Source organism: Bombyx mandarina, chromosome 08 (assembly GCF_030267445.1).
Source record: "Bombyx mandarina strain Sakado chromosome 08, ASM3026744v2".
Classification (NCBI taxonomy): domain Eukaryota; kingdom Metazoa; phylum Arthropoda; class Insecta; order Lepidoptera; family Bombycidae; genus Bombyx; species Bombyx mandarina.
The window spans coordinates 14,674,166-14,700,207 of record NC_143215.1 but is presented as its reverse complement, the minus strand read 5'-3'; the positions used below and the strand labels follow the sequence as shown (position 1 = coordinate 14,700,207).

Here is a 26,042-nt window from a genome sequence, read left to right as displayed (position 1 = left end):
TAATGAAATTAATATTATAGATTTTTCCACGATAGTAAATAGTTTTTTTTTTTGGCTACACCGAATATGTGAATCAATCGGTAAAATCACTGAAAATTATAAAAATCCAAATAATGTATAATCTATATATTAATACGTGAAGCAAAAACTTTGTATCCCTTTTTACGAAAATTGCGCGGACGGAGGAGTATGAAATTTTCCACACTTATAGAGAATATAGAGAAGAAGTGCACAATGCTAATATTTTTTAAAATAATGCATAAAAGATACATTAAATCAATAAAGAAAACATTACACACACTACATACCATGTATTTGACGCACACATGCATGCATACTATTTATTGTCAAACTTTTGTTCTTGACGTCTGTGGTCAAATTGAGAATAGATTAAATATTGTTTGTCTTTATTAATATTTTTTATAGAGTAGCCTTGGTGAAATTTGTGATTATAGAAGTATAAAATACAATCATATTAGTGTACAAACTTACAATTATAATTAATTATAGTTGAATTTCGACTACTGCGGGACCGCTAGTCAATATTAATTGATTATTAATTTTACGTAAAACTTTACGATTCTCATCTGAAATCATAGTCGATTGGTACGTTGAGAGTTTCACTCTACAAAGGTTTTCCGAAGTTTTTTTTTATTTATTTTTTATTGCTTAGATGGGTGGACGAGCTCACAGCTCACTTGGTGTTAAGTGGTTACTGGAGCCCATCGATATCTACAACGTAAATGCGCCACCCACCTTGAGATATAAGTTCTAAGGTCCCAAGTATAGTTACAAGGGCTGCCCCGCCCTTCAAACCGAAACGCATTACTGCTTTACTTTTCTGTACTTTAACTGTAACTGTACTTTGCTGTACCTACTTTAGAGACTGTGACTTAGAACTTTTGTCTCAAGGTGGGTGGCGGCATTTAGGTTGATGTCTATGGGCTCTGGTGACCACTTAACACCAAATGAGGCGTGACCTCATCCAATCGTCTCAGCAATAAAAAACTAAAAATATATACGAGAACCTTTAGGATAGCCGAAAATCAATTGCATCATAAACTGTGGTATGATGCACAGGTATTCCAGTGAATCATACGACAGTGTTATAATGTGGGTCACCCGTTCAGTATATGATAATGATAATCGCCCTTATAATTGCGAGTGAGAAAAGTTTATTCACACTACTGAACCATACAGGCTTTGGAATTGATATGTAAATATGGATGGAAGTGACTAGAGAATCAATTATCAAGGTTAGTGCTGATCTTGAACGTGTTCGTTCTATGGACGTAGCCTAATCTGGTTAAATATTAATAATAGACTAGCTTTTATCCGCGACTCTGTCCGCGTGGAATAGTTACTTTGGCATAACGCTAAATTTTACCCCCACTTCATTTACGTAGAAAGTGAAAATATTTTTTAATCATAGAATGTTAAGGAACTATTTAAACCCATATTTTGAAACATTATTTATTGGTGCTCCACTTGTAATGACCTTACCGTGATGTTGTATAGCCTATATATAGTCTTCCTCAATAAATGACTTATCTGACACTGAAAGAATTTTTAAAATCGGAGCAGTGGCTCCTGAGATTAGCGCGTTCAAACAAACAAACTTGTCAGCTTTATAATTAAATTAGCGGCACGCTCCGGCTCCGCTCGGGTCTTTAACAAAAATTTCAACGATATTTGACGTTGTTTTATTTTTTTTAAATAAAGGAACACTTATTGCGGCATAACTATACTAGTTAGACATATGCTGTCCCGACACTTTTTGTAAATAATAATGTGTTCTACAAAGTCGTACTACATTATTTTATTCCATCATCAATAGTTTTCGCAGGGCACGCGATGTAAAGAATATTTTAGGTAATATTTTTACACCTTGAGTTACATTATTAGAGTTTTATTTCCCAAATTTTTTTCAAAAAAGTTTATAGCCTATGTCTCTTGGGAATAGTGTATCTTTCAAAGAGTGAAAGAATTTTTCAAATCGGTTCAATACTTTCGGAGCCTATTCAAGACAAACAAACAAACAAATCTTTCCCCTTTATAATATTAGTATAGAAGTATAGATATTAATATTAAAATATTAAATTAAAATTTTAATAGATTAGACGAACCTGCTGGTGGTTTCCATCTTTGTTGTCGCTGCTATCGGACGCCGAGGAGCCGGTGTGCTTCTTGCAGAACCCTGGACAGTGCCTTCTGCACAAACATCTGGAAGAGACAAGTAAAAGTAAATACTTCTTTATTACCATTTCGGTTGCTGTACGTTGCCCAGTTCGTACATATCAAAATGTCTATACGGAAGATCAGTACTCTTGGAAATTAAGTGCATAATTGACCGGTCAGCGTTCTCGTCGAACCCGTCGCTTGCGAGTAAATTAACCCACAAACACAGCACAGATTTTTCCGGATTTCTTCCAAAACTCCATCATCAGATCTTGATGTAAACAGGACCATTCGGGAAGTCTACCATTTCAAACAAAAAAAAAGTTTTTTTTTATCAGAATTGGTTCAAAAATTTTCGAGAAATCTGTGAACATACATAGATGAAAAAAATATGGTCGAATTGATAATTACCTATTTTGAAGTCGGTTAAAAAACGTGATTTTGGTACCTTAAATAGCTTTTTTATTTTTTTTTATTGCTTAGATGAGTGGACGAGCTCACAGCCCACCTGGTGTTAAGTGGTTACTGGAGCCCATAGACATCTACAACGTAAATGCGCCACCCACCTTGAGATATAAGTTCTAAGGTCTCAATTATAGTTACAATGGCTGCCCCACCCTTCAAACCGAAACGCATTACTGCTTCACGGCAGAAATAGGCAGGGCGGTGGTACCTACCCGTGCGGACTCACAAGAGGTCCTACCACCAGTAATTACGCAAATTATAATTTTGCGGGTGTCATTTTTATTACACGATGTTATTCCTTCACCGTGGAAATCAATCATGAACATTTATTGAGTACGTATTTCATGAGAAAAATTGGTACCCGCCAGCGGGATTCGAACACCGGTGCATCGCTCAACACGAATGCACCGGACGTCTTATCCGTTAGGCCACGACGACTTTTTTACATTCCTAACTCCATACTCCTTAACATTCTATTATTCAAAAATATTTTCACTTTCTACGTAAATGAAGAGGCGGACAAAATTACGCGTCATGTCAAAGTAACTATTCCACGCGGACGAAGTCGCGGGCAAAAGCTAGTATAAGAATCTATATATTAATACGTGAAGCAAAAACTTTGTATCCCTTTTCACGAAAATTGCACGGTCGGAGGAGTATGAAATTTCCCACACTTATAGAGAATATAGAGAAGGAGTGCACAATGATAATATTTTTTTTAAATAATGCATAAAAGATACATTAAATCAATAAAGAAAACATTACACACACTACATAGGTACCATGTATTTGACGCACACACGCATGCATACTATTTATTGTCAAACTTTTGTTCTTGACGTCTGTTGTCGAATTGAGAATAGATTAAATATTGTTTGTCTTTGTTAATATTTTTTATAGTGTAGTCTTGGCGAAATTTGTGATTATAGAAGTATAAAATACAATCATAATAGTGTAAAAACTTACAATTCCAATTATTATTATTTATTTTTTTAACAATCACACCACGTTAACTGGTCCCGTGATAAGTTCGTAAAGAACTTGTGTTACAGGTACCAGATAACGGAAATAAATGTAAGATTTTTATTATACACATACATATATTTAAGATACATCCATAACCCTGGAAAAGACATTTATATTTATCACACACCTTTCCTTGGCGGGATTCGAACCCGCGACCCCCTTGTGTAGTGACCATGTCACTTACCACTACATCAGACGGCCGTTAAAGTCGAATGTCGACCTGCGGGACCTCTAGTTTATAATAATTGTAACGTTTTTGAAACGAAAAGTGAGCTGCGATGCTTTTCCTCACAAGTATCGTTTTAACGTAAAATAAACTAACATTTTCACGCATCCCCTTTATCAGTTACGTAACCTATTATTGTATGGTGTTTGTGTAACGGCCCGAAGGGTCAGGTTATTGGAATAACAACGGTCACGTATCCCGCATATTTTACCTGTACTATCATAATATTAAATTAACTACTCCTTTAGACAGGCCGGTCTATTTCCCTTTTTGATGTTAAAAATATGCCTCAAATGATTATGCCTATAAAGACCATTACGCGGCTGGCTCATGAAACGTATTTTCCACGAGGGGTACTAAGATTTCTCTAGCAGAGATGACCTCATAGCCTGATGTTTTATATCACGCCGGAGTAGCGTGAAGCTTTGTTCTTTTCTTTCAGAGAACTGACGGTGAGTGTTTTTTTTTATTGCACTGGTAGGTAGGCGAGCATACCTGATGGTAAGTGGTTACCGTCGCCATTAGACTCCAGCAATGCCAGGGACAAAGCCAAGTCGCTGCCTACCGAAATGTGTGTGGGAGTATTGCAGTATTCTGCTATTGAGATCTTCTGGGTTGTTCTCTGAGTATTGGCGTTGTGTGAGGGTCTGACTGACCATGGTCGTAGAGGAATAAAAGTTTGAAAATAGTTACCTTTGATATGGGAGTTATTGGGGGGATCACGAAATATCAAGTTATTCTTATTATTTTATTTTGTGTAACTATTTATGTTTTATGTTTAAACGTGTTACAATTGTGACTTATTTAAAGTTCAATATTCAAGTGTACTAGAGTGGAAAATAAAGGAAATCGCTGAAAAAAGCTTCTCGGGCTCTTCCATAAATCCCATTGAACTTTTAATTACTTCATTGTATTGAAAAAACATTACATTCCATCTCATCCAATGCGCACAGTGTTGTCTTACCTCATTTAATTCTATCCATTTCATTTCATAATAAATTATTTCATTTCAATCCAATTCCATTCCCTTTTTCATACAACAGACATGACTTCGGTCTTTATACGAAAGATTGGGCTGTATGAACCTTCTTTATACCTGTCGATGGCCAAACCGAACAAAAAAAAACCTTTTTATTTACTTTCATCATTGACAGAATAGATTTATTGGCGGCATATACATAGTTGCATGAACTGATTAAAATCTCAAATAAATCAATTTCATCTCATTTCGCTCCATATCCCATTTCATACATGTAACAGAATATGTACATACTCAATAAATACATATTTATTAATTAACTGACTGTACGCGACCGGCTTGGCTGGGCATTTAAAATTAACATTATTTCTCACCCCCACAAAGATTCTCATCATTAACGCCCCCGCAACTGGTGTAGGGAGTCCAGCACTCGTATAAATATTAGCCTATCCATTAAATACATGTGTTTTCTACATGGATACCAAGTTTCAAGTCAATCAGATGCACGGTTCAGTAGTTATAACGGAACATCCGTAAAAACCACTGAAGATTTTTATATTGGTATAGGAGATTAGTATAGACACGACACTGACAACGCTAGAAGACAATTGCCATAATTAATAAATAAAGAAATTCAGAACACGAAACTGCTACCGATAAACATCTAATCCAGTTTCAATTCTAGTAAAGAGCTATCTCAATGTGCGAGTAAGACATAACTTCAAAACAACTCTACCAAAAGTGACAGCCAAAGAGGAAGCAACATAAACCAATTTGTAAACCAATAAAATGCCCTATTTTTTATATCTTTGATCTGATGAGCGAATCACACAAATCCGATACCGAATCATATTTGTGACGCTCCAACCGTTACTGCTCTCGGAGAAGATGAACACAAATTTGAATAAATGGAAGCGGCTGGCAAGTTGTCATAAAAAAAGATAGGTACTCGTAAGTCAAAAGTATTTTAAACACAAATGTCATTGATTGCTACATATGTACATCTATAGTAATGCTACGCGCTGGAGCTCGAGATAAATAAAACTTTCACTGATGTACAAATTAAAACTCTATTTAACACTTAGAACGTCCAAGCTTACACTTCAAAATTAGCAATTCCCTTCGAGTAGAACTGTTTAGTCACCGCCTTCATGTCATTTCTGCCTCGCTTTCCTAGTTTACACGACACGTCTGCAATTATCGAGAGCATTTCCGAGTCTTTTCGAAATCCGTTTTCGCTATTTGACAATAGATGGCGTTACACTTCTTGAACGTTCCCGATAGTACTAGTTTTGATATCCGTATATTGCTATTGGATGACAGATGACGTTACTAACACTGGCATAACAATATTGATATTATAAATGTCGTTTTATGAATGTATGTTTTCTATAGACACTAAAATGGTTTTCGATAATGTTAGGTCGTTATCTATAAAGTTGCTGTTTACTAGTATAGTATACAGAAAATTCAAGTATTTGTTATAATTTTTTTTTTATTTCTTTCATTCAATATATGCTGCCATGTTACGGCAGACGGCCCAACTGTTTGGGACCCTAACTACTCCCCCGCTGAGTCAATCATTCCGATACGCCGCTTGTCTAAATTCAAAATGAATAACAAACAATATCATACTCGTATTTCGATTATAGCTATCGTGTTATCAGTCAGGCCACAAACGCTTCTCTATATGACATCGTTATAACAGGAGCTGTCTGTGTGCGACAAATGACTGTCCCCGGATATAACGGCTGAATGAGCCGGATAACCGGCGCGGCGGCATAGTCTGGTTCGCATTGTGCAACTTAGAACTTACACCTTTATTGTTAGAACATGGTTCAGGTATCTTACCTATCTTCACCGCGGAGAATCGTAGCTATCAAACCAAAATCTGCTTTGTGCAAAACCTCTATTTTGAATTAACGAGTAAAAACTTTTTCGTATAAAATTTTATATGAAGGTGAATTTTTCGGAACTATATCAAATGAAAGCTATAGATAAATATTAGAGCTATAAACACATAACAGTTTTTTTTTATACGGTAGATAGGGCTGTGAACTACACGAAAAGGTCACAAAGTAAAAACCTCAAAAAGTGCACATAGCAATGTGCAGCACAAGTCTATACATGCTTACATAGTACATACATAATAATATATGCAAGCTCATCTTGAAAATTTCGTTAGCGCAATACAGGCTTTTCTTTATTAGAGGTGGGACGAACTCACGGTCAGCTGATATAAATGCCACATAAATTGAAATATAAGGTTAAAGTCTAAATGGAATAGGCTGTGTGACGCTTGAAACCAAAACACACCGGCTTGCCTTTAACTCAAACGAAATACTCTATTCATATATCAATAGAAACGTCTAGAATTTCTATGCTGTATCCCGTAAGCTCATATCCTGCGCCCTTCGTCGTATTGTGCCGCGATATTCCTTTATGAAATCCTTTTACAATACGAACCGTGAATAAGGAGAAGTATTGCGAGGCTTACGGCGCGCTTGAGCTCTTTGTACGTATAGAAGAATAGTTTTATTAGAAAAGATTAGGGCTCACAGGATAGAATCAACGGAAATTCGATACTCGTATCTACCTTTTGTTTTATATATGTAATATGTTAATATATGTAATGTGTTTTTTGAAACAAAACAAAATAAAGTTGTTGCTCTGTAAAAGAGTTATTTATCTTATGAAAAGAAAGATTTGCAAACACAAATTACTTCTACACTTAGTATTACTACAGCTATTTACGAACCTATAACTGAAACAATACTGAAAGGTATTGCATCAATATTTAGGCTTTTTTTTTTAAATCTGAAATATTTGTTCTTTATAAATTTAAATTGTATTTTTCAATGTACAAAGCCAGAGTGCAGTTCTTTTAATTGTACCTATATAACGAACATAGTGTTTTTTTTAAGGGATTTTATGACCTGGTAACTAAGACCTTCTTTATTCTTTATTGTACACACAGTTAATATTACAATAATTGCGTAAGATATAAAAAAATGGCGAGCTTAACTCAACAATTGAGTTTTCTACCAGCTAACCGTTCTTAACGAAGGAAAGCTTTAAATGAGTGGGTAGAAGAATACAATCTAAACAATTTACAATTTACAATCTAGACAAGAACTTAATAAAAATAAAAATAAAACACTAATACATAATATATTAGACTACATATATATACATACACACATAAATAACGTAAACATATACATACACGTACATATATAATGAAATACATAAAATAAATATATATAAGTAATACTAAATTGATAGATAGTGCTTCTTTAATGCCTTCCTGAATACCTCAAGTGAGGGACTTGCACGGATTGAGTGTGGAACTGAGTTCCACAGACGCACAGAGTGCACAGTGAACGAACCGCCGTAGCGGCTGGAGGAGTGAGGGGGAAAATTAAGGAGAAGGGATCTACTTGTACGACAGGGTACACCTCGGGGCATCTGGTACTCGAAGCGCTCACGGAGGTACAGGGGAACAGCTGGGTTATTGAGGATGTTGAACAGCATACATAAAACATGTACATCACGGCGAAGTCGGATAGGTAACCAATTAAGTTGTGATCTATACTGCGAGACATGATCATATTTACGTAAACCAAAAATAAAGCGTATGCATAAATTTTGTAACCTTTCCAGTTTGTCCCATAGCCCCTCCGCGGCGTCCAGGAAACAGACATCTGCATAGTCAAGGAGAGGAAGCATAAGGGATTGGGCCAGGGTGACTTTAGCTTCAAAGGGCAAGAAACGCTGAAGACGCTTGAGAGACTGAAACGTGCAATGCACTTTCCTGCTAACTAAATTTATCTGACCGGAACAAGAGAGATGACAATCAAGAACGATACCTAGGTTTTTTGCTGTTTTAGAATAAGCGATTGGAATTCCATCTAGCGTCACAGGGGGCAAATTAATGTGGTCAATCGTGTTGTACCTATAGGAACTGCCAATTACTATGACCTGTGATTTTGATGGATTCACAAGAAGTCCAAAAGATTTAGCCCAAGCACTAATTCTACCAAGATCTCCATTGATTTCAGCAATAGCTAAAGCAACGTCATCAGCTTTAAAATGTCTATAAATCTGCAAATCGTCAGCGTAGAGATGGTAGTGAGAAGTCAGCACCTGAGTAATTTCATTAATGAAAATAGAGAAGAGAAGAGGAGATAGTACGCCACCTTGAGGTACACCCGCAGTTAAATCACACCATTTTGAAGTAGAATCATCAGAACGGACACACTGCGAGCGTCCCCGGAGATAAGATTCAAACCAGGTTAGAGCAAGTGGAGATACATTAAGAGATCCAAGGATACTTAGAAGGATGTCAAAGTCTACTGAGTTAAAAGCACTGCTGAAGTCCAATAAGGTCAACACGGTTAGCTGCCCCACATCAATCGCGTGGCGAATGTCGTCAGTGACCTTGAGCAATGCAGTGACCGTGCTGTGGCCTTGGCGGAAACCAGACTAAAAAGAGTTGAGGAGATTGTTTTTATTAAGGTAGATAGTGAGCTGTCTTTGGACTAAACCCTCCAAGACTTTAGAGAGAATGGGAAGTATTGAGATTGGACGAAACTGAGAAAAAGAGGAAGGATTAGGGACCTTAGGAAGTGGGAGAACATGAGCCCTTCTCCAGCTACTTGGGAATGAGCCTTTTGAGAGAGAGAAGTTAAGAATATATGTAATGATAGGGACAAGCTCATCCACAAGCAGAAGGATCATCTGAAGGTGAATCCCATCCTCACCCACAGCCCTAGTGGAAATAGAAAGGATGGATCTCTTAACGTCACACTCTGTAACCGGAGTGAAAGTAAAAGGAGTGCACATGGGTAAAGGCCTTTTGGAAAGTTGTAATAGTGTAGATGACTTTGTACTGTCATTAAGAATAATGGGAGCTTGAGAGAAATGCTTATTTAAAGCGTCGAGGTTAATAGTAAAGGAAGTTTCGCTTAACTGTTTGCCAATGCCTAGTGAATTAAGGAATTTCCAGATTTGGCATGTGTTCAGACCCTCTAGGGAGCTATGAATATGGCGTCTTTTGGCATCTCTACACATCCGATTGCAACGATTACGAAGTTTCTTGTAAGTTGTAAGATTGTCTTCCGTTGGGAGCTTTCTGTATCTGCGTTTAGCCTTATCTCTCCTGGCCATCATCTGCCTAATTGAGTCGGATAACCAAGGTGAGGGTAACTGTTTAACTCTGACACGTCTGATGGGAGCATGATTATCATAAAGAAGCGAGATATTTTTATTGAAAGAAAAAACCATGTCATCGATCGTGTCAGAGCCGAAAACAGTCGACCAGTCAACATTCCTCGCGTCAGCCCGCAATCGCTCCACGCCTATACCCTTGAAGCTACGAAGGAAAAGATATTTGGGTTTTGGTTTAGGAGGACGAATCTTGTAGGAGAGATAAATTAAATCATGATAGGAAAAAGGAGCCGATAGTTGTCCGTGTGTAGCAACCATGTTGGATTCAGAAACAATAATTAAATCCAGAAGGGAGTGGTCTTGATATTGAGGTGCACAGTGTGTAGCTGCAAGAGGGAGGATATTTAAGTTGAGAGAAGTAACTACCGCACGAAGTTTCTCAGCACGGCTGTCAGATTTCAGAAGGCAGGTGTTAAAATCACCAAGAATTATTGTATGATCATAAAGGGGGGAAAGAGATTCAAGTTTAGATTCGAAAGAGGAGAAATAGTCAACATGAGAAGAGGGGCTATAAAGAACGCCTAGAAGAAGCTTAGTATGGTGAAAGGAGATTTCAATAAATAGGTTTTCTGCGGACTGCGCATATTCACCTGGGGACGCATCAATAACTTTAGAAGGAATATCAGAACGAAGATAAATCGCAACGCCACCTCCTCCTTTCCCTGTTCTGTCGTTGCGTAGTAAGCGATACCCAGGTAGAGAGTACTGAGTAGAGGGAAGAGCAGGTTTAAGAAAGGATTCAGAGATGAGTACTGCATGGACGACACTGGAATCGAAAGAGGACAAGAGATCGGGATAGTGGGCTGGGACACTCTGTGCGTTTATGTGAACGATGTTGAGGAACTTAGGAAACGGCGAAAATTTTGCTTGAATCAAGTCTCGCAAATGAGTTGAGTCATCATCCTCACTAAATGCACTACTATAGCTTATGTCAGACGAGCTTGAGGAAGAGCATGAGAAGAAGGCATCATTAATATCTAAATTTGACATACTAAGATAATATAATATAAATATATACTAAACAAAAATACAGTAAAATAATAGAAAACACTAAAAAATAAATAAAGCTAACGTAAAACTAAAATCTAAAGATTTACAACTGTAACTTACTTCACAAACGCTCCTTTCGAGATTGGCAAAGCACTTTAATCTAAGTCAGAAAATGTACATACTAAAAACAAAACGTAAATCCTATTGTCATTGTCACAAATATATTAAGTAAATGTATAATCTATATTGACAATATAAAACTTAAGAGTTGGCTGTATGGCATAGTTCCATTGCTTTTCTCTTCGAGAAAAACCCTACTGCTGCTACTACTAAGTGCATAATCTATGATTATCACTTATCTGTCAGTTCTATTACAATCAAAATTTTTATATGTTGGTAATTTTGAAAGTTGATCGAAATAATGTTCAAAGACACATTATAACTACCTCGAATAGATAACTAAGTTTTTAGTGTTACATCTATGAATAAGTTTAAGTCATGTCTTATTTTAATTTATATTCTTATTTTTATGAAAAATAATAATATGGAGTGAAAGTAAATGAAATGAAGACAATTAATTTGAGACATTAATCAACTGGGATGAAATTCAATGAAATGAGATAGATGAGATGATATGGGATGAAATATAATCTTAGTAAAATGGTGGTCATTTACTGAGATTTTTTCAGTGGACTTTTTGGAGGATCCCGTGACGTTACGTCCAGCGGCTTTGTTTCATTTTCCCACATTTGTGCACTTTCACAGATACTAAACCGTTAATAAATCATCGTTATTACACCTGAAGAAACACTAAATAGACAAAATAAAACAAATGACACAACCTCACACCTCACGTTCCCGCCAAAAAGTCCCAAACAAAGTGTGAAATGCTGCCACTATAGATAATCCTAATAAGTCTGTAGTCGAAGTTAATGCGCGGGTAATTTAAATATAATCTCCTTTCTACAAAGGAACAACAACAGATTTTTTTTATTTAATATCAATTGATAGGTTTTTATAATATCGATACCTTTTTGTCGAGCTGACAATTAGTTTTTTAATGGGTTTTTTTGTTTGAAATATTGAAAAACAAATTAAAAAGCAACGTGTTCTTTTTAATTCTTGAGTTGCAATTGATCAATTCACTAATTGGGCGAGTGGTGCATGTTATTATTGTGTTTATCGAGAGAATAGTTTGTCCACATTGAGTCATGAGACGTTCTCGTGGCAGTGACAAGTTAACCTCGGTGCTGGAGTTCGACTTACATTCCCACTTGGATTCAGTCAATTTGTTAAAATATTTAGTGTTCGATGTCCCTACGTATATTTTGTTCTAGTCCTCAGACTGAATTACATATATAATCTTATATGAATACGTCTTTCTGGTACTCATCATATGACAGAAAGTCCTATTAAATTATGGAACGTTTATTTATTTACTTAATATTAATACGTGAAGCAAAAACTTTGTGCCTCTTTTTACGAAAATTGCGCGGACGTAGTAGTATGAAATTTCCCACACTTATACAGAATATAGAGAAGGAGTGCAGAATGTTAATATTTTTTTAAATTATCCATAAAAAAATCATTAAATGAATAAAGAAAACATTACACAACTACCATGTATTTGACACAACACATATACACACACACACACACACACACACACACACACACACACACACACATATACTCTGCGTTTATTGTCAAACTTTTGTTATTGTGAAAGTCTGTGGTCAAATTGAAAATAAAGTAATATTGTTTGTCTTTAATACTATTTATCTATAGTGTAGTTTTGGCGAAATCTGTGATTATATTAAAGAAGTCTAATAGTGTTTGACAATAGAACCATAATAATGTTTATAAAAAAAAATTCAATTAATTATAGTCGAATTTCGACTACTGCGGGACCACTAGTTTACTTAATTCTATTAGCAAAAAGAACTTTCTTCGGACCGGAATGATTATTTCGCGGCAAAAACACAGCAGAATAATGGTAACTTCTCCGTAAAATGTTCAATATTGTATTATTTGTAACAACGAAACAAGGGCAGTGGGAACCACTATTTGACTTTCTAAAGTAAATTTGCCAGTTGTATAATGTTTCTCTGAAACTGTGAATATTCAAAGGAGGTGGACTGCTCGGGGCAAACATCAAATTTCCTCACACGACCGTGAGTTTAATAATTGATCTGTCACCCGAAAAACTTTTATATTTCCAACACGATTGAGTCCAAAGTCGTAACGACAGGAAACCCTCGTCAATATTTACGGAATACCCGTAAATATTAATAAAAGTTACGTGGGTACGGATCTATTGGCTTTCGACATCACTGGATGGAATCCTCGTTGAAATATGCTACACATAATATTTAGTAATTTAAGAACGGAATGTATGGATTAATGAAAGAAAATGAAATATGAAGCATGACTGAGTGAGAGAGATGGGAGATGTCGTGTTACGAGGTAAGAAAGACGGCGAATGAATGTTGGACACATCGTTTTATTTTTAAGCGGAGGAGGAATGAGGGTAGTGTAACTCTGAAGACGAAAGACTTTTATATACTTTATTTTTTATTATTATGTTATTTACTTGTAATAAGAAAGACTGAATAAAAAATCAAGCTTGTGTGAAGCCATCAACTGTTTCATTAGCTCAAAGCGAATAGAAGATCCCACAGTAATATGTATCATTTAGTAACAACTAAGTATAGTGACTTCATTGATGTTTGGCATCTTGAAACACTAACCATTGTAACCTTGAAAGACACGCAGAAATAGGAACTTTCGTATTAGACGATGTCACGAGCCTCTGTGCCAGTGTATCTTATTTTCGGTCGAAAATTATAAATAAATTTCCATGATAGGTTAAGCTTAATATATTTTTTTAATAATTAAATTAATAATATATCTTTGTAAATATTTTATTTTATTTCCAGCCCTTTCATTAATAAGAAAAAACAAATATATCAGTTTAAGACTTCAGTCATGAGTGTCGAAACACAAAAAGTCTGGTTGAAAACGATTACGTAACTTTTCTGTCATTCTCAACACACACACAGACATATAATATTTTAAGGTATCGCACTTAAACATCAAATTGTAGTTAGGAATAAATTATAGTGTTTTTACTAAAGGAAACGGCTAAGTGCCGGCCGTATTTGTAATAATACAATGAAAATAAATGGAATAATATCTATATCTATACTATAATAATATTATAAAGAGGAAAGATTTGTTTGTTTGTTTGTTTCGAATAGGCTCCGAAACTACTGGACCGATTTGAAAAATTCTTTTTCCATTAGAAGCCGACATTGTCCCAGATGAACATAGACTACTTTTAAAAAAAAAAAATTATTTTATTTTTTTGCTTTCATGTGTGTTTTAATGTTTCCGAAGCGAAGCGAGGGCGGGTCGCTAGTTACTTAATAATGAAAAGAACACGAGATAGTGAGATCCAGAATGTGTTCTGCCTATTTTGGAAATTATTTTTCGTTATTTTGAAAACGGCACACCAATTATTCTACTAAAACCATGGTTTTCATTTAAGGAGATGTCTAGGGGACACGTACTTTGTATTCACTTTTAGTTTCAAATAGCATTTTTAACACGCTTTCATCAGCTTGGTATGTATGTATGTATGTATGCTTGTATGCATCGGAATCCTTTAACACCATATTCACGCACTTGAAGAAGTCCGATTAACTGGAAAATTTTCTCGCGCCTAATTTGCTATTTAAGCACTTTTTTTCGTTCTCAAACTTGTAAAATACTGGCTGTACCCGTCCGCTTCGCTGGGCATTTAAAATTAACATTATTATTTCTCACCCCCACAAAGATTCTCATCATTGACGCTCCCGCAACTGGTGTAGGGAGTCCAACACTCATATAAATATAAGCCTATCCATTAAGTACATGTGTTTTCTACATGGATACCAAGTTTCAAGTCAATCGGATGCACGGTTCAGTAGTTATAACGGAACATCCGTAAAAACCACTGTAGATTTATATATGAGTATAGATTATTTTGGAGTTGGTAAGCAATCCAGCTCATGGGCCACTTGATGTTAAGCGATTGTATTGTCCAGCAGCTGTCATATCATAGTGCGTGATTGATGCAGAAATTAAGATTACGGTGGTACATACCCTTGGTAATAATAACTGGAAAAAAATCACGCACGGTCATCCGGCCCCAAATTAGGATTTTCTGTGTTAGGGGTACCAGAGACTAGCTAAGTATGTAGATAAGTATGTATGTATTACTTATATACGTTTAAATATATGGTAGTCCAAGGTAGAGGTGGAAGAGGTCGACCGCTGGAGACATGGTTAGAGTATGTGAAGACGATATGAGAGAAAGAGAGGATTAATAAGATGGAGACAAACAAGAAGAAGGTTTTTCTTTTTATTGCTTAGATGGGTGGACGAGCTCACAGCTCACCTGGTGTTAAGTGGTTACTGGAGCCCATAGACATCTACAACGTAAATGCGCCACCCACCCTAAGATATAAGTTCTAAGGTCCCAAGTATAGTTAGTTACAACGGCTGTCCCACCCTTCAAACCGAAACGCATTACTGCTTCACGGCAGACATAGTCAGGGTGGTGGTACCTACCCGCGTGGACTCTCAAAAGGTCCTACCACCAGCACACATATGTAGATAATAAACATCCAGATAAATGACAAAGCAACCTGTTCATCACACGTGAATAAAATTAATAATAATAATAAGGTTACATAAGTAATTCTCACCTGATGACCAACGTAGCAAAGAGCACCGCCAGCAGCGGCAGCAGGGTCCCGAAGCAGGCCAGGAACAATGTCTGGACGTCCGTGAAACCTGAGAACACAGACAAGACTGCGACAGGTCACGTGCCAACATGTGTGTTCAAAGAAATATTCATCATCATCAGACCATTTGAGAGTTAGACCCAGTTTTTTTCCTGCCTGATCGCTGGGAACCTAAGGGTCTATTCCAACTTCGCACAGGCTCACGGGCTCAACCTGTTCATGATTGACTTCCACGGTGAAGGAATAACATCGTGTAATAAAAATCAAACACGCAAAATTATAATTTGCGTAATTATTGGTGATAGGACCTCTTGTGAGTACGCAAGGGTAGGTACCACTACCCTGCCTATTTTCTGCCGTGAAGCAGTAATATGTTTCGGTTTGAAGGGTGGGGCAGCCGTTGTAACTATACTTAGACCTATATCTCAAGGTGGGTGGCGCATTTACGTTGTAGATGTCTATGGGCTCCAGTAACCACTTAACAACAGGTGGACTGTGAGCTCGTCCACCCATCTAAGCAATAAAAAAAATAAAGACACGAAAAATCAACTCCAAAAAAGTTAGTTAACTTTGACAAGTATAAAATCTGCGATTCCTAGTACAAGAGGCAGATCCACAAGTATTTTGGCAGCAATCCAGGTCGAGCGCTTTTAAGAAGGTCGGAATATTCAAAAGCGGCTCACCACTAATATATTTACATAATAAGTCCAGGCATCGACCGAAGTAATATATTAAATTGCTTAATAGATTCAGAATTTTGTGCGAATTCGACTTTTAATAATTTATACAATCACTAGCTGGCCCGGCAAACGTTGTTTTGCCCTATAAATTATTGATAGGAAAGATAAATAACCTAGACATCGACTGCAACGCCATCTGCCGCGCTGATTTGTAAATCTAAACTATTCTCGAATCCATCTGAAGGGCGAGAGATCAAATTGATTGATTCTCTACTCACACCGATATGCAAAATCGGTTGAGCCGTTTCGGAGGAGTTCGATCACGCACATCGTGACACGAGAATTTTATATATTAGATAAAAAAGTCACATTAAATTTATTTGTAAGCTAGCTGACCCGGCAGACTTCGTAGTGCCTGAATCGATAAATAAAAGACTTAAACTTCTGTATAAAATAAACTTAAAACAAACAAAAGGAATCCGTCCTACGGGGGACACATCAAAGGAAAAACAAAATTGTTATTTTTATTTAATTCCGAGCATTTTCATATTTATCTACCTTTTAAACCTTCTCTGGACTTTCACAAATAATTCAAGACCAAAATTAGCCAAATCGGTCCAGCCGTTTTCTAGTTTTAGCGAGACTAACGAACAGCAATTCATTGTTATATAATATACCTATATAAGATAAATCTAAGTACATATTACTTACACTCTGCTACATATAATTGTTTGTTAATTTGTTCATCTGTTTAAACTTTATCAATCAATACAAAAATATATTAGTCCAATCTCGACCTAACCTATAAAAGAAAAGCAAAAAAGTATATATATAAAAAAATGATCACGAAAAATGTTAAATTAAAATGAAAAAAAATAAAATCGAGAGCCTTCGTACAATCAATACCAAAATATATTGGTACAACCTCGGCCTAAGCTATGAAAGAAAAGCCAAAAAAAACAATGTATAAAAATGGTCACGAAAAAAGTTAAATTAAAATGAAAACTAAAATCGAGAGTTTTCATACTAACATGAGCAAAAAGTTACAGGATTGTTGTACAACAAATCTAGGTCAATTGTAAAGAGCCGTGCGCTAAGTTATACTTGAAACTGGGGCGATTCTGTTACTAAACGACTGCCCGGAGCTACGTAATGCGGTCAATTATACTTTGTTATTTAATTTAACTATACCGATTTATTTTATGTAAAATTTATTTTGTCCAAGTAAAAATTTCTTGTGTATTTCGGATCCACGGCTGTGTAGTATCACCCCAGAAAAGGACAACTCCAGTTCTTCTCGTGGATTTCATACCAACGACTAAGAAATTGACCGGAAAATAAACGGCAGCGTTTTTTTTTTTTTTTGCCTAGATATGTGGACGAGCTCACAGCCCACCTGGTGTTAAGTGGTTACTGGAACCCATAGACATCCACAACGTAAATGCGCTACCCACCTTGAGATATAAGTTGTAAGGTCTCAGTATAGTTACAACGGCTGCCCCACCCTTCAAGCCGAAACGCATTACTGCTTCGCGGCAGAAATAGGCAGGGCGGTGGTGGTACCTACCCGTGCGGACTCACGTGAGGTCCTACCACCAGTAATTACGCAAATTAAAATTTGGCGGGTTTGCTTTTTATTACACGATCTTATTCATTCATCGTGGAAGTCAATCGTGAACATTTGTCGAGTACGTATTTCATTAGAAAAATTAGTATCCGGCTGTGATTCCAACACCGGTGCATCGCTCAACACGAATGCATCGTACGACTTCGCAGTATCTAAGTATTATATTATACTATTGGACTACGATCTACTATTGTGACCCAGCACACCCGCAAGCTTCCTGTCCATTTCTGTCGTTAATCAATCATACGTCCCATTTTGAAGAATCCGACTGCCGTTATACAGAACTATTAAGTCTACGGTTTCATATCTGAAGTTAAGCTTCATTCCTATTTGTGCGCCTATAAGCCAAATTCAAATTCAAATTCAAAATCATTTATTTCAACTTAGATGTCAGTATGACACACTTGTTGAATGTCAAAATACAAATAACAATGTTAACTCTACCACCGGTTCCAAAAAAAGCCACAGTCCTGAGAAGAACCGGCGAAACAAACTCAGCGGGCTTTTTTTTTTTTGTTTTTTCTCAAATATTTTCTTTTTTCTAAATAAATAGAAATATTCACAATAAAAGAAAAAACAAGTCTAAAAAAATAATAATAATAATGAAAAATGAAAATGAATGAACGAAATGCCGTGAAAACAATCTAGCGTCAAGAATGTCGACTAGTGCCAAAACAAATCGTTTCAATTTTAACGCTAACCCGCCTAAGACGGTCGTAGAATATGTGAACCGTTTTTTTATTTATTCACATTTAATTTCGTCTTCTATAGTTGTGGACATATATAGTTCGATAGAAAACAACTAGAATTATTAATTATTAACTAGAATTATTATATTAAACTGACATTTTAATATAATACAAATGTTAGAGGAAGTCTGAAAGTGGCACCTGTGACAGAAAAGCTGAGAAGTGCGCGCTTGGGATGATATGGACATGTGATGAGACGAAATGAAAATGAGGTTGTTAAGAAAATGTTAACTATGAATGTTGAAGGATATAGAGAAAAAGGTAGACCTAACAAGAAATGGATGGATTGCGTGAAAGACTGGTGGTAGGGTTCTGTGTAGAAGCCCGCCCGGGTTGGTACCACCGTCCTGTCTATTTCTGCCGCAAAATAGTAATACTGTGTTCCGGTCTGAAGGACAGGATAGCCGGTATAACATACATAAGGCTGCCCATCCAGGCCAGGATAGGCAGCGCATCTGAGTCACTGATGTAGTTTGGATGTCTATGGGTGACGGTTATCATTTCCCATCAGATGAGCCGTAAGCTCGTCTGCCTATCGAAAGCAATAAAAAAATAATTAAAAAAAAAAAAAAAAAAAAAAAAAAAAAAAAAAAAAAAAAAAAAAAAAAAAAAAAAAAAAAAAAAAAAAAAAAAAAAAACTGCGTAAGAGGGCCGTGAGCGAAGAAATGATATATGATAGAGGAGTATTGAAGGAGAAAAAATGTTGCGCCGACCCCAGGTGACTGGAAGAAGGGCAGGTGAATGATGATGATATGATTTTAATATAATACAAAATTTTACTATCTCATATCTATAGTATCCAAATCATAGTCCTAACCAACTGTATCTCTATGCTACAGTATCTAAATTCCTTTCGCCGTCATCTGTGTCGCCTTCTTCGGGAAATTTCGAGTCTGCAATTCCAAGCACTAGCCGGACCTAATATGAAGGAAGCTAGACTGATCGTCATAATTATAGCGCAATATTGAAGGGAAAAACAGTAATTTAAGAATTTACGTATTAACTAGTAATAATCGAAGAACATATTTATTTTAGAACTAGCTTTCCTCTACGCATTCACCTGCATGGCGACCCTCTAGACCCGTGAGACCTTGGAACTCATGTCTCAAGATGGCGGCATTTACGTTTTAGATGTCTATGAACTCCGGTAACCACTTAACACCTGGTGGGCCGTCAGCTCGTCCACCCCTTTAACCAATAAAACAAATAAAAATAAAAAGATCCACGCTCTACAGTCGGATGGGAAGTAGCCTATACCTAATTTCATTAAAATCTGTTCAGTGGTTCGAATGTTAAAACGTAAGAAGGTAATAAGAGTTGCTCACGTAATATAACATCTAATACCAAAATTTATAAATGTAATTTCCAAATGTCTTTGAATGGCAACTTTTTTCAACATCTTATTTTGATGAAAGCCTATTAAATTCTGCTCCTAATTAATGTCCGGAAAACTGTAATAACACAGACGGACAGTAAATAGTTCTATAAATTTCTTGCTTCTATTTTAATTGCTTTTCTTCAATGTACACACCGGATACTTCTTCTGTTTTCATCATATATAATTCATAATACATATACAATAATATCCGAAGCTGATCACTGATCCAATTATGACAGGAGTAACTTAAAGACAATATGAATAACGTCATTTTCTTTGAGACAAAATCCTACGCGTATCAATGCAGTAACTTCCCTATGCCTTCGGCATTACTGGTACTCACGATTAATGGTAACCACTACTGTTTGATGAGTGGAACACTGTCTGCCATTAATAATAATAGATAACGCCATCTTGTTGTGTCTCTAAAGGGGTCAGTTGCCCTCAATTAAAAAAATTGTATTATTATTCGCCAATAATCCAACGTCGGGAAGAGTTGATTATTGAAAACACGAATAAAACAACATTTTCTGAAAATAAATCGTAGCTAGATCGATTTATTGCCCCCGAAATCCGTTTCCGAGATTCAGATTATATACATATATATTAATATACAAGAATTTCTCGTTTAAAAATAATAACATTTTTTTTCTATTGGATTCACAATTATGAACAATATATGTTAACGTTCTTAAAATAAATCTAGGATTATTCCGTAAAATTCGAATTTAACTTGAAAATCACTGCCCAGATGGGTACGAATAAATAATAACATAAAATAATCTTATTTAGTTACAAAATATGAAAAGCTAAAATATACTACCCGTTTCGAACAATATTAATTTACCCTTCGAATTAAAATTAAAAGCTTCTCCTTGAACCGAGCACTGAAAGCTCGCATACGAGGGTAGCCTATTTATGAATTATGTATAAAGTGTAGATGAAAAAGCTTCATATGTAGCCTCCGCGTCATGTAGAAGGTTGGAGTGTTATTTATGAACTTATTACGCTTTCTGCTCTAACTTTTAAAGGTATTAAATATAATAATATATGCATATATATATTATGATTCGTAAGTTTATAGATATGCCGGTCGGTGCATCGAAGGTTTTTTTATAAAAAAAATTATTGTCCTTACAGGCAGACGAGCATATGGCTCACCTTTTGGTGAGTGATTACAGTCGCCCATGGACGTCAGCAATGCCAGGGGCAGAGCCAACCTGCTGCCTGCCGTGCCCTGTCCTTGGCTCCAGATCATCGAGAAGGTACCGTCCATTTTCATGAATAACTTCCAGGATGAAATTTTATCATGTAATATATGGAAACGCGTAAAATATTTCATTTACTTTTGTTAAGTATGGAGTTATATTACAAAATGATTGTTAAATAACAGTCTTCGAGTTACAAAAGACCTTAAAAAACGGAGACATTGATTCGGAATAGACAAGAAGTAGGCAAAGTTAACGCGTGATTATTGTTAGATATTGGATTCTGCCGCGAACAAACCGCAAAAATTTGACATTTCGCACACACTTCACACTTGTTGAAGACTATGCGCTCAAGTGTCCAATACAAAAAGAACCTTTGTGAATTGGACCTAATTTATTACGTAAACATACTTTATCGCTACAATCTCCGGACTGCGCGGTATTGCTACATGAATATTGTACGAAGGTCCCTAATTTGTCACGTTTACGGGCACAAAGCGGACCTCGAACAGACACTTGTATTGTTTTGTTATTTAACACAGATCTAACCCTTTGATTTGAATGAGTATTAATTTATTAGTTGTAGGGCGTGACCTTCAGTCTATATATTGTATATGTACATACAACGAAGCCATCAACAGTTACGATTAGATGTTATACAATTGAGATGTTGTTTTAAAAATAAATCTCATATTACACCGACTGAACCGGTTCAAAGCATCGGTATGTTATCCATTAGTACACCCTAATATTAACTTGCTACTACTAAATTTTCTGCCTTAGTTTAGTCACTTACCACCTCATTATACTTGTGTATTAGAAAGTTATTTTCCTATATTATTTTTCTAGCTCAAACAAAATCATTTAATCTTTTTTCAAGGGCAAATCGCATTATAGCCCACAATCCATCTTGCGGCTCTGCTCGAGCCAAAATGGTCCACAAAGCGAATATCTAACTACATGAAAGTACGCTCAGTGCATTGCTATTAATAATGTAAGGTTGCGTTTTTATTGTGATTGTGGATATTCTGTGGAATTTCTCTGGATAAACATAGGAGTTACCGTCCCGAATACTGTTATGTGCCTACAAATTGCAACTCCAACCGCGGAGTTATCGTCCTGAATACTATTATGTGTCCACAAACCCAAATCCTACCGCGTCTCTTGAGCTATAAGCTCACGATTTTAGGTTTGATTGTAAGAACAATTGTTCTGCCTCTTGAACTCTTTGCGATAAATCCATAAAGTGATGATGCCCATTATACAGCGCGCAATATATCCCATCACAAGTAGGCACGTAAGTTCATCTATCTATTTATAATTACTTATTCTGACTGACTGATTCATAAACTGAAACTGATGTTCTCGAGATTAAATGGACCTTTTCTCAATCAATGTAGAAAGGTTCATAAATTTGCTCGAAATGGTAAACCATTGTAATTCTAACTGTATGTTGTTCTTTACTTTTGTTTTGTTACTATGTCCCTGCTAACATATCTTTACGAAATCACTGCTACTAACTAATTAATATGCATTAATAATTTTATCTGAAATAAATGAATTTAATAATAATAAACTCAGACCTAAGCCGCTGGGGCTATTGACTTGAAGTATTAGTCGCAGATACATTTTATATCATAACCCTCCAAAGAAGAATTTTGGAAAACTCATCTAAAAGTTTAGACAACGTGTCAATTTTACAATAAAAATCATTTAAATCAATATTAAAACTTCTTGTAAATCTTCTTCTTCTTTGTCTCCGCCCTATCCCACTAGTTGGGGTTGGGGTCAACTAGTGGGTAGTTGGGGTCGGCACAGCTAATTTTTCTATTCCATTCTATTTTATCAGCCGTCATCTCAACATTCACTTCTCTCTCTCTCTCTCTCATATCGTCATTCACACACTCCATCCATGTCTTCTTCGGTCGACCTCTCCCCCCTCTACCTTGCACTACCATTTCCATACATCTCCTAGTCACATGCATCTTGTTTCAGAAAAAATATTATAGAGAATACATATGTAATTAGGGTAATTGACAATCACACAAACCAATCAAACTGGAACTAACCAGCGGATTCTCAAAGCACTACAATGAATACTCACTTGTGTCCGGCGCTAGATCGTTATCGACTTCGTGTCCGGTTATGTTCAACATATAGGCACTTCTGTTCTCTTTACCGGCTTTCACCACTTCGACAAGTTCAACGTAATCCAACTTCTTGAGCACATCACCGATGCCTGCATCTCTACTGGTTTCATTAACGCCAGTTTCGCTCTCGTTGATTCTAGTGGCGATCAAAAATTCGAAAGTCGGCACGCCTTCGACGAATTCTGAATCGGGCTTGAACAGTAAATCGGTAATAGTGTCGTCTCGGTTTGTTTCTGAATCGATTAAATCGTCTAGCAGCGCTGATATGTTTCGTTTTTCGTTCGACACACGCTTTTGAGTGTTGCTGTTCTGTGATAGTTCCTTGTCCCGTTGTTGCTCCGAGCTGACCATTGCGTCCGCCTCCTTTAAATCATCAATTTCTGCTTCCTCGTCATTGGCGACCACTAGAGTGTCAGAATCAGGATTTATTGGAATAAAGGTATGGTTATTTGAAAATTTTATGATGATATCTGTTGCGTTGTCAGGGTTCGGTCGGGCGTTAACGATAAACTTAGCGAGGAGCAGCTTCAGTAGCAAATAAAGAAATTTCAATTTGACATTAGTCATTTTGGCGTTAACCGATCATGCTCGATGGGTGAAAGTCCTGGGCTGCTGATGCGGCGTCCGCCGGCCTGCGAATCAGAAAAAAAAAACAAAATTTAATTTCCCCTAAGAGAGTTCAGTTTGTTTTCCGAGTGACTTTTATCTCTGAGTTTCAAAGAAGGAAGTTGTTTGATTGTTTTTCATTAGATCCGGAAGTACTATTAGCCTTCATTAGTTCGTGTAATGCAATTTGAAAGGTGCTGCTGTTTTTTGTTAAAGTTACAAGCTTTTGTTAGACTCGTGACCTACTTGGTATTAAGTGGTTATGGGAGGACGATTGTTATTATAGGACTCCGTAGATATAACAACACGGAAGCTACCATATTAAAGTTTTTTTTTATTGCTTAGGTGGGGACGAGCTCACAGTCCACCTGGTGTTAAGTGGTCCGTAACGTAAGATTTTTATTAGTAATGCATACAGTGTACGACTTAACTTTCTAATAACGTACAAGAAACAACATATTTTTTATCATTCGTTGACCACGATCTCAGAGCGTTCGTTTGCGCAATACACAAACTCTTATGCCAACAACCGTGAATGAAGTGTACCACAATAAGTTCGCACGTTACCGAATGACCGTGGGTTGTTGCAAAACCTCCAGTTTTATTTTCTTTATGCCTCGAATAGAACTTAAAATTAATATTTTTATTATGAAGAACTTCGTTCCTATCCGATGTCCCACGAAACCACACATCTTTTTACCGGGCCGGGTGCCGAACCTCCTACGAGGTACCCGCGCCTAAGGGCGCGTGCGGAATATGTGGGGCTTGACGATCTGTTGATGTTGAGAGCAGACCGCGGGCCCAAGGAATTTCAGAGCCCTACTGCACTAAACGACTCCCTGCACTCTTACACCCGACACCTATCTCCGTCTGGAGTCAGAACCATTCGCCATCCCACAACTAATTCCGCAAATTTCATAACCTTGCGCGTTTGATTTTTATTACCTAATAAAGAAATGTAGGTATATGAACACAGATAACGTCTCTGCGACATAAATGTCCAAAAACATTACACAATTAATTAGGGGAATTAATGAGAATTTTCTCCGTTGTTACATAAACTCCGCTACAAGAGCAAATATTTACGAGAACCAAATATCTTTGATATATATTTTAATTATGACAAGGCTCCGACGCAGACCCCGTAGTACCAGATCCCGTAGTAGTCAGAATAGCTGACTAACCACTTGACTCTCGAGGCGTTCATAAGCGTCGAACTTAAGGCTTCGTCAAACAGAACGCGTAATTAGCTCGCGTCAGAGCACTAAACTGACGGCGCGCTATGACGCCGAGATGTGTTGTACTACTATGGTAACATACCGTCAAACAGAGCCCCAGCGCTATAAGTACGCAACGCTATGTCACGGCTTTGGGACGCTTTGACGTCAAGCGTTGTAATATTTTAAAAATTTAATTTTAGCGTCCGAGTGAATGTGTATTAAAATACTGGATAATGCCCGAAATTTTGACAGAAATAGTTAGAAAATATCCATGCCTATACAATGCCACATCTGAATCCCTCGACATCTTAATACTTTTAAATTTTCACACTGCTATCGAAAGGCACTATGATTTGGCGAATGCGTTGCGTCAAGGATCGTTGGGCTCATCTAGTCAATTTGTGTGACATGAAAAGAGCGCGACGTTAAAAGGCAGCGCTAAGTACGCGTTCTGTTTGACGAAGCCTTTACACAATACGAATATTCTGTGCGACGCTCAACTGGATACCAGTCAGCCGTCACGTTAACGTCGAGCGTGTCA

At 36.7% G+C, this 26,042-nt stretch overlaps 1 protein-coding gene across 2 annotated transcripts in view; it reads right to left on the bottom strand.

Moving 5' to 3' along the window:
* Positions 1 to 26,042, bottom strand: part of LOC114247285 (uncharacterized) — a 74,429-nt gene that overhangs the window by 34,200 nt on the left and 14,187 nt on the right. Inside the window, exons 2-4 of one of the 2 annotated variants that reach the window (XM_089729301.1) lie at positions 23,630 to 24,307; positions 15,845 to 15,950; positions 2,127 to 2,223 (exon numbers count right to left, since the gene is read on the bottom strand). In XM_089729301.1, the coding sequence (XP_089585427.1) occupies positions 2,127 to 2,223; positions 15,845 to 15,950; positions 23,630 to 24,242 (816 nt within the window). In that variant the 5' untranslated portion in view covers positions 24,243 to 24,307. The remainder of the gene's footprint in view (positions 1 to 2,126; positions 2,224 to 15,844; positions 15,951 to 23,629; positions 24,308 to 26,042) is intronic. The other variant, XM_089729302.1, reaches the window with a different exon arrangement.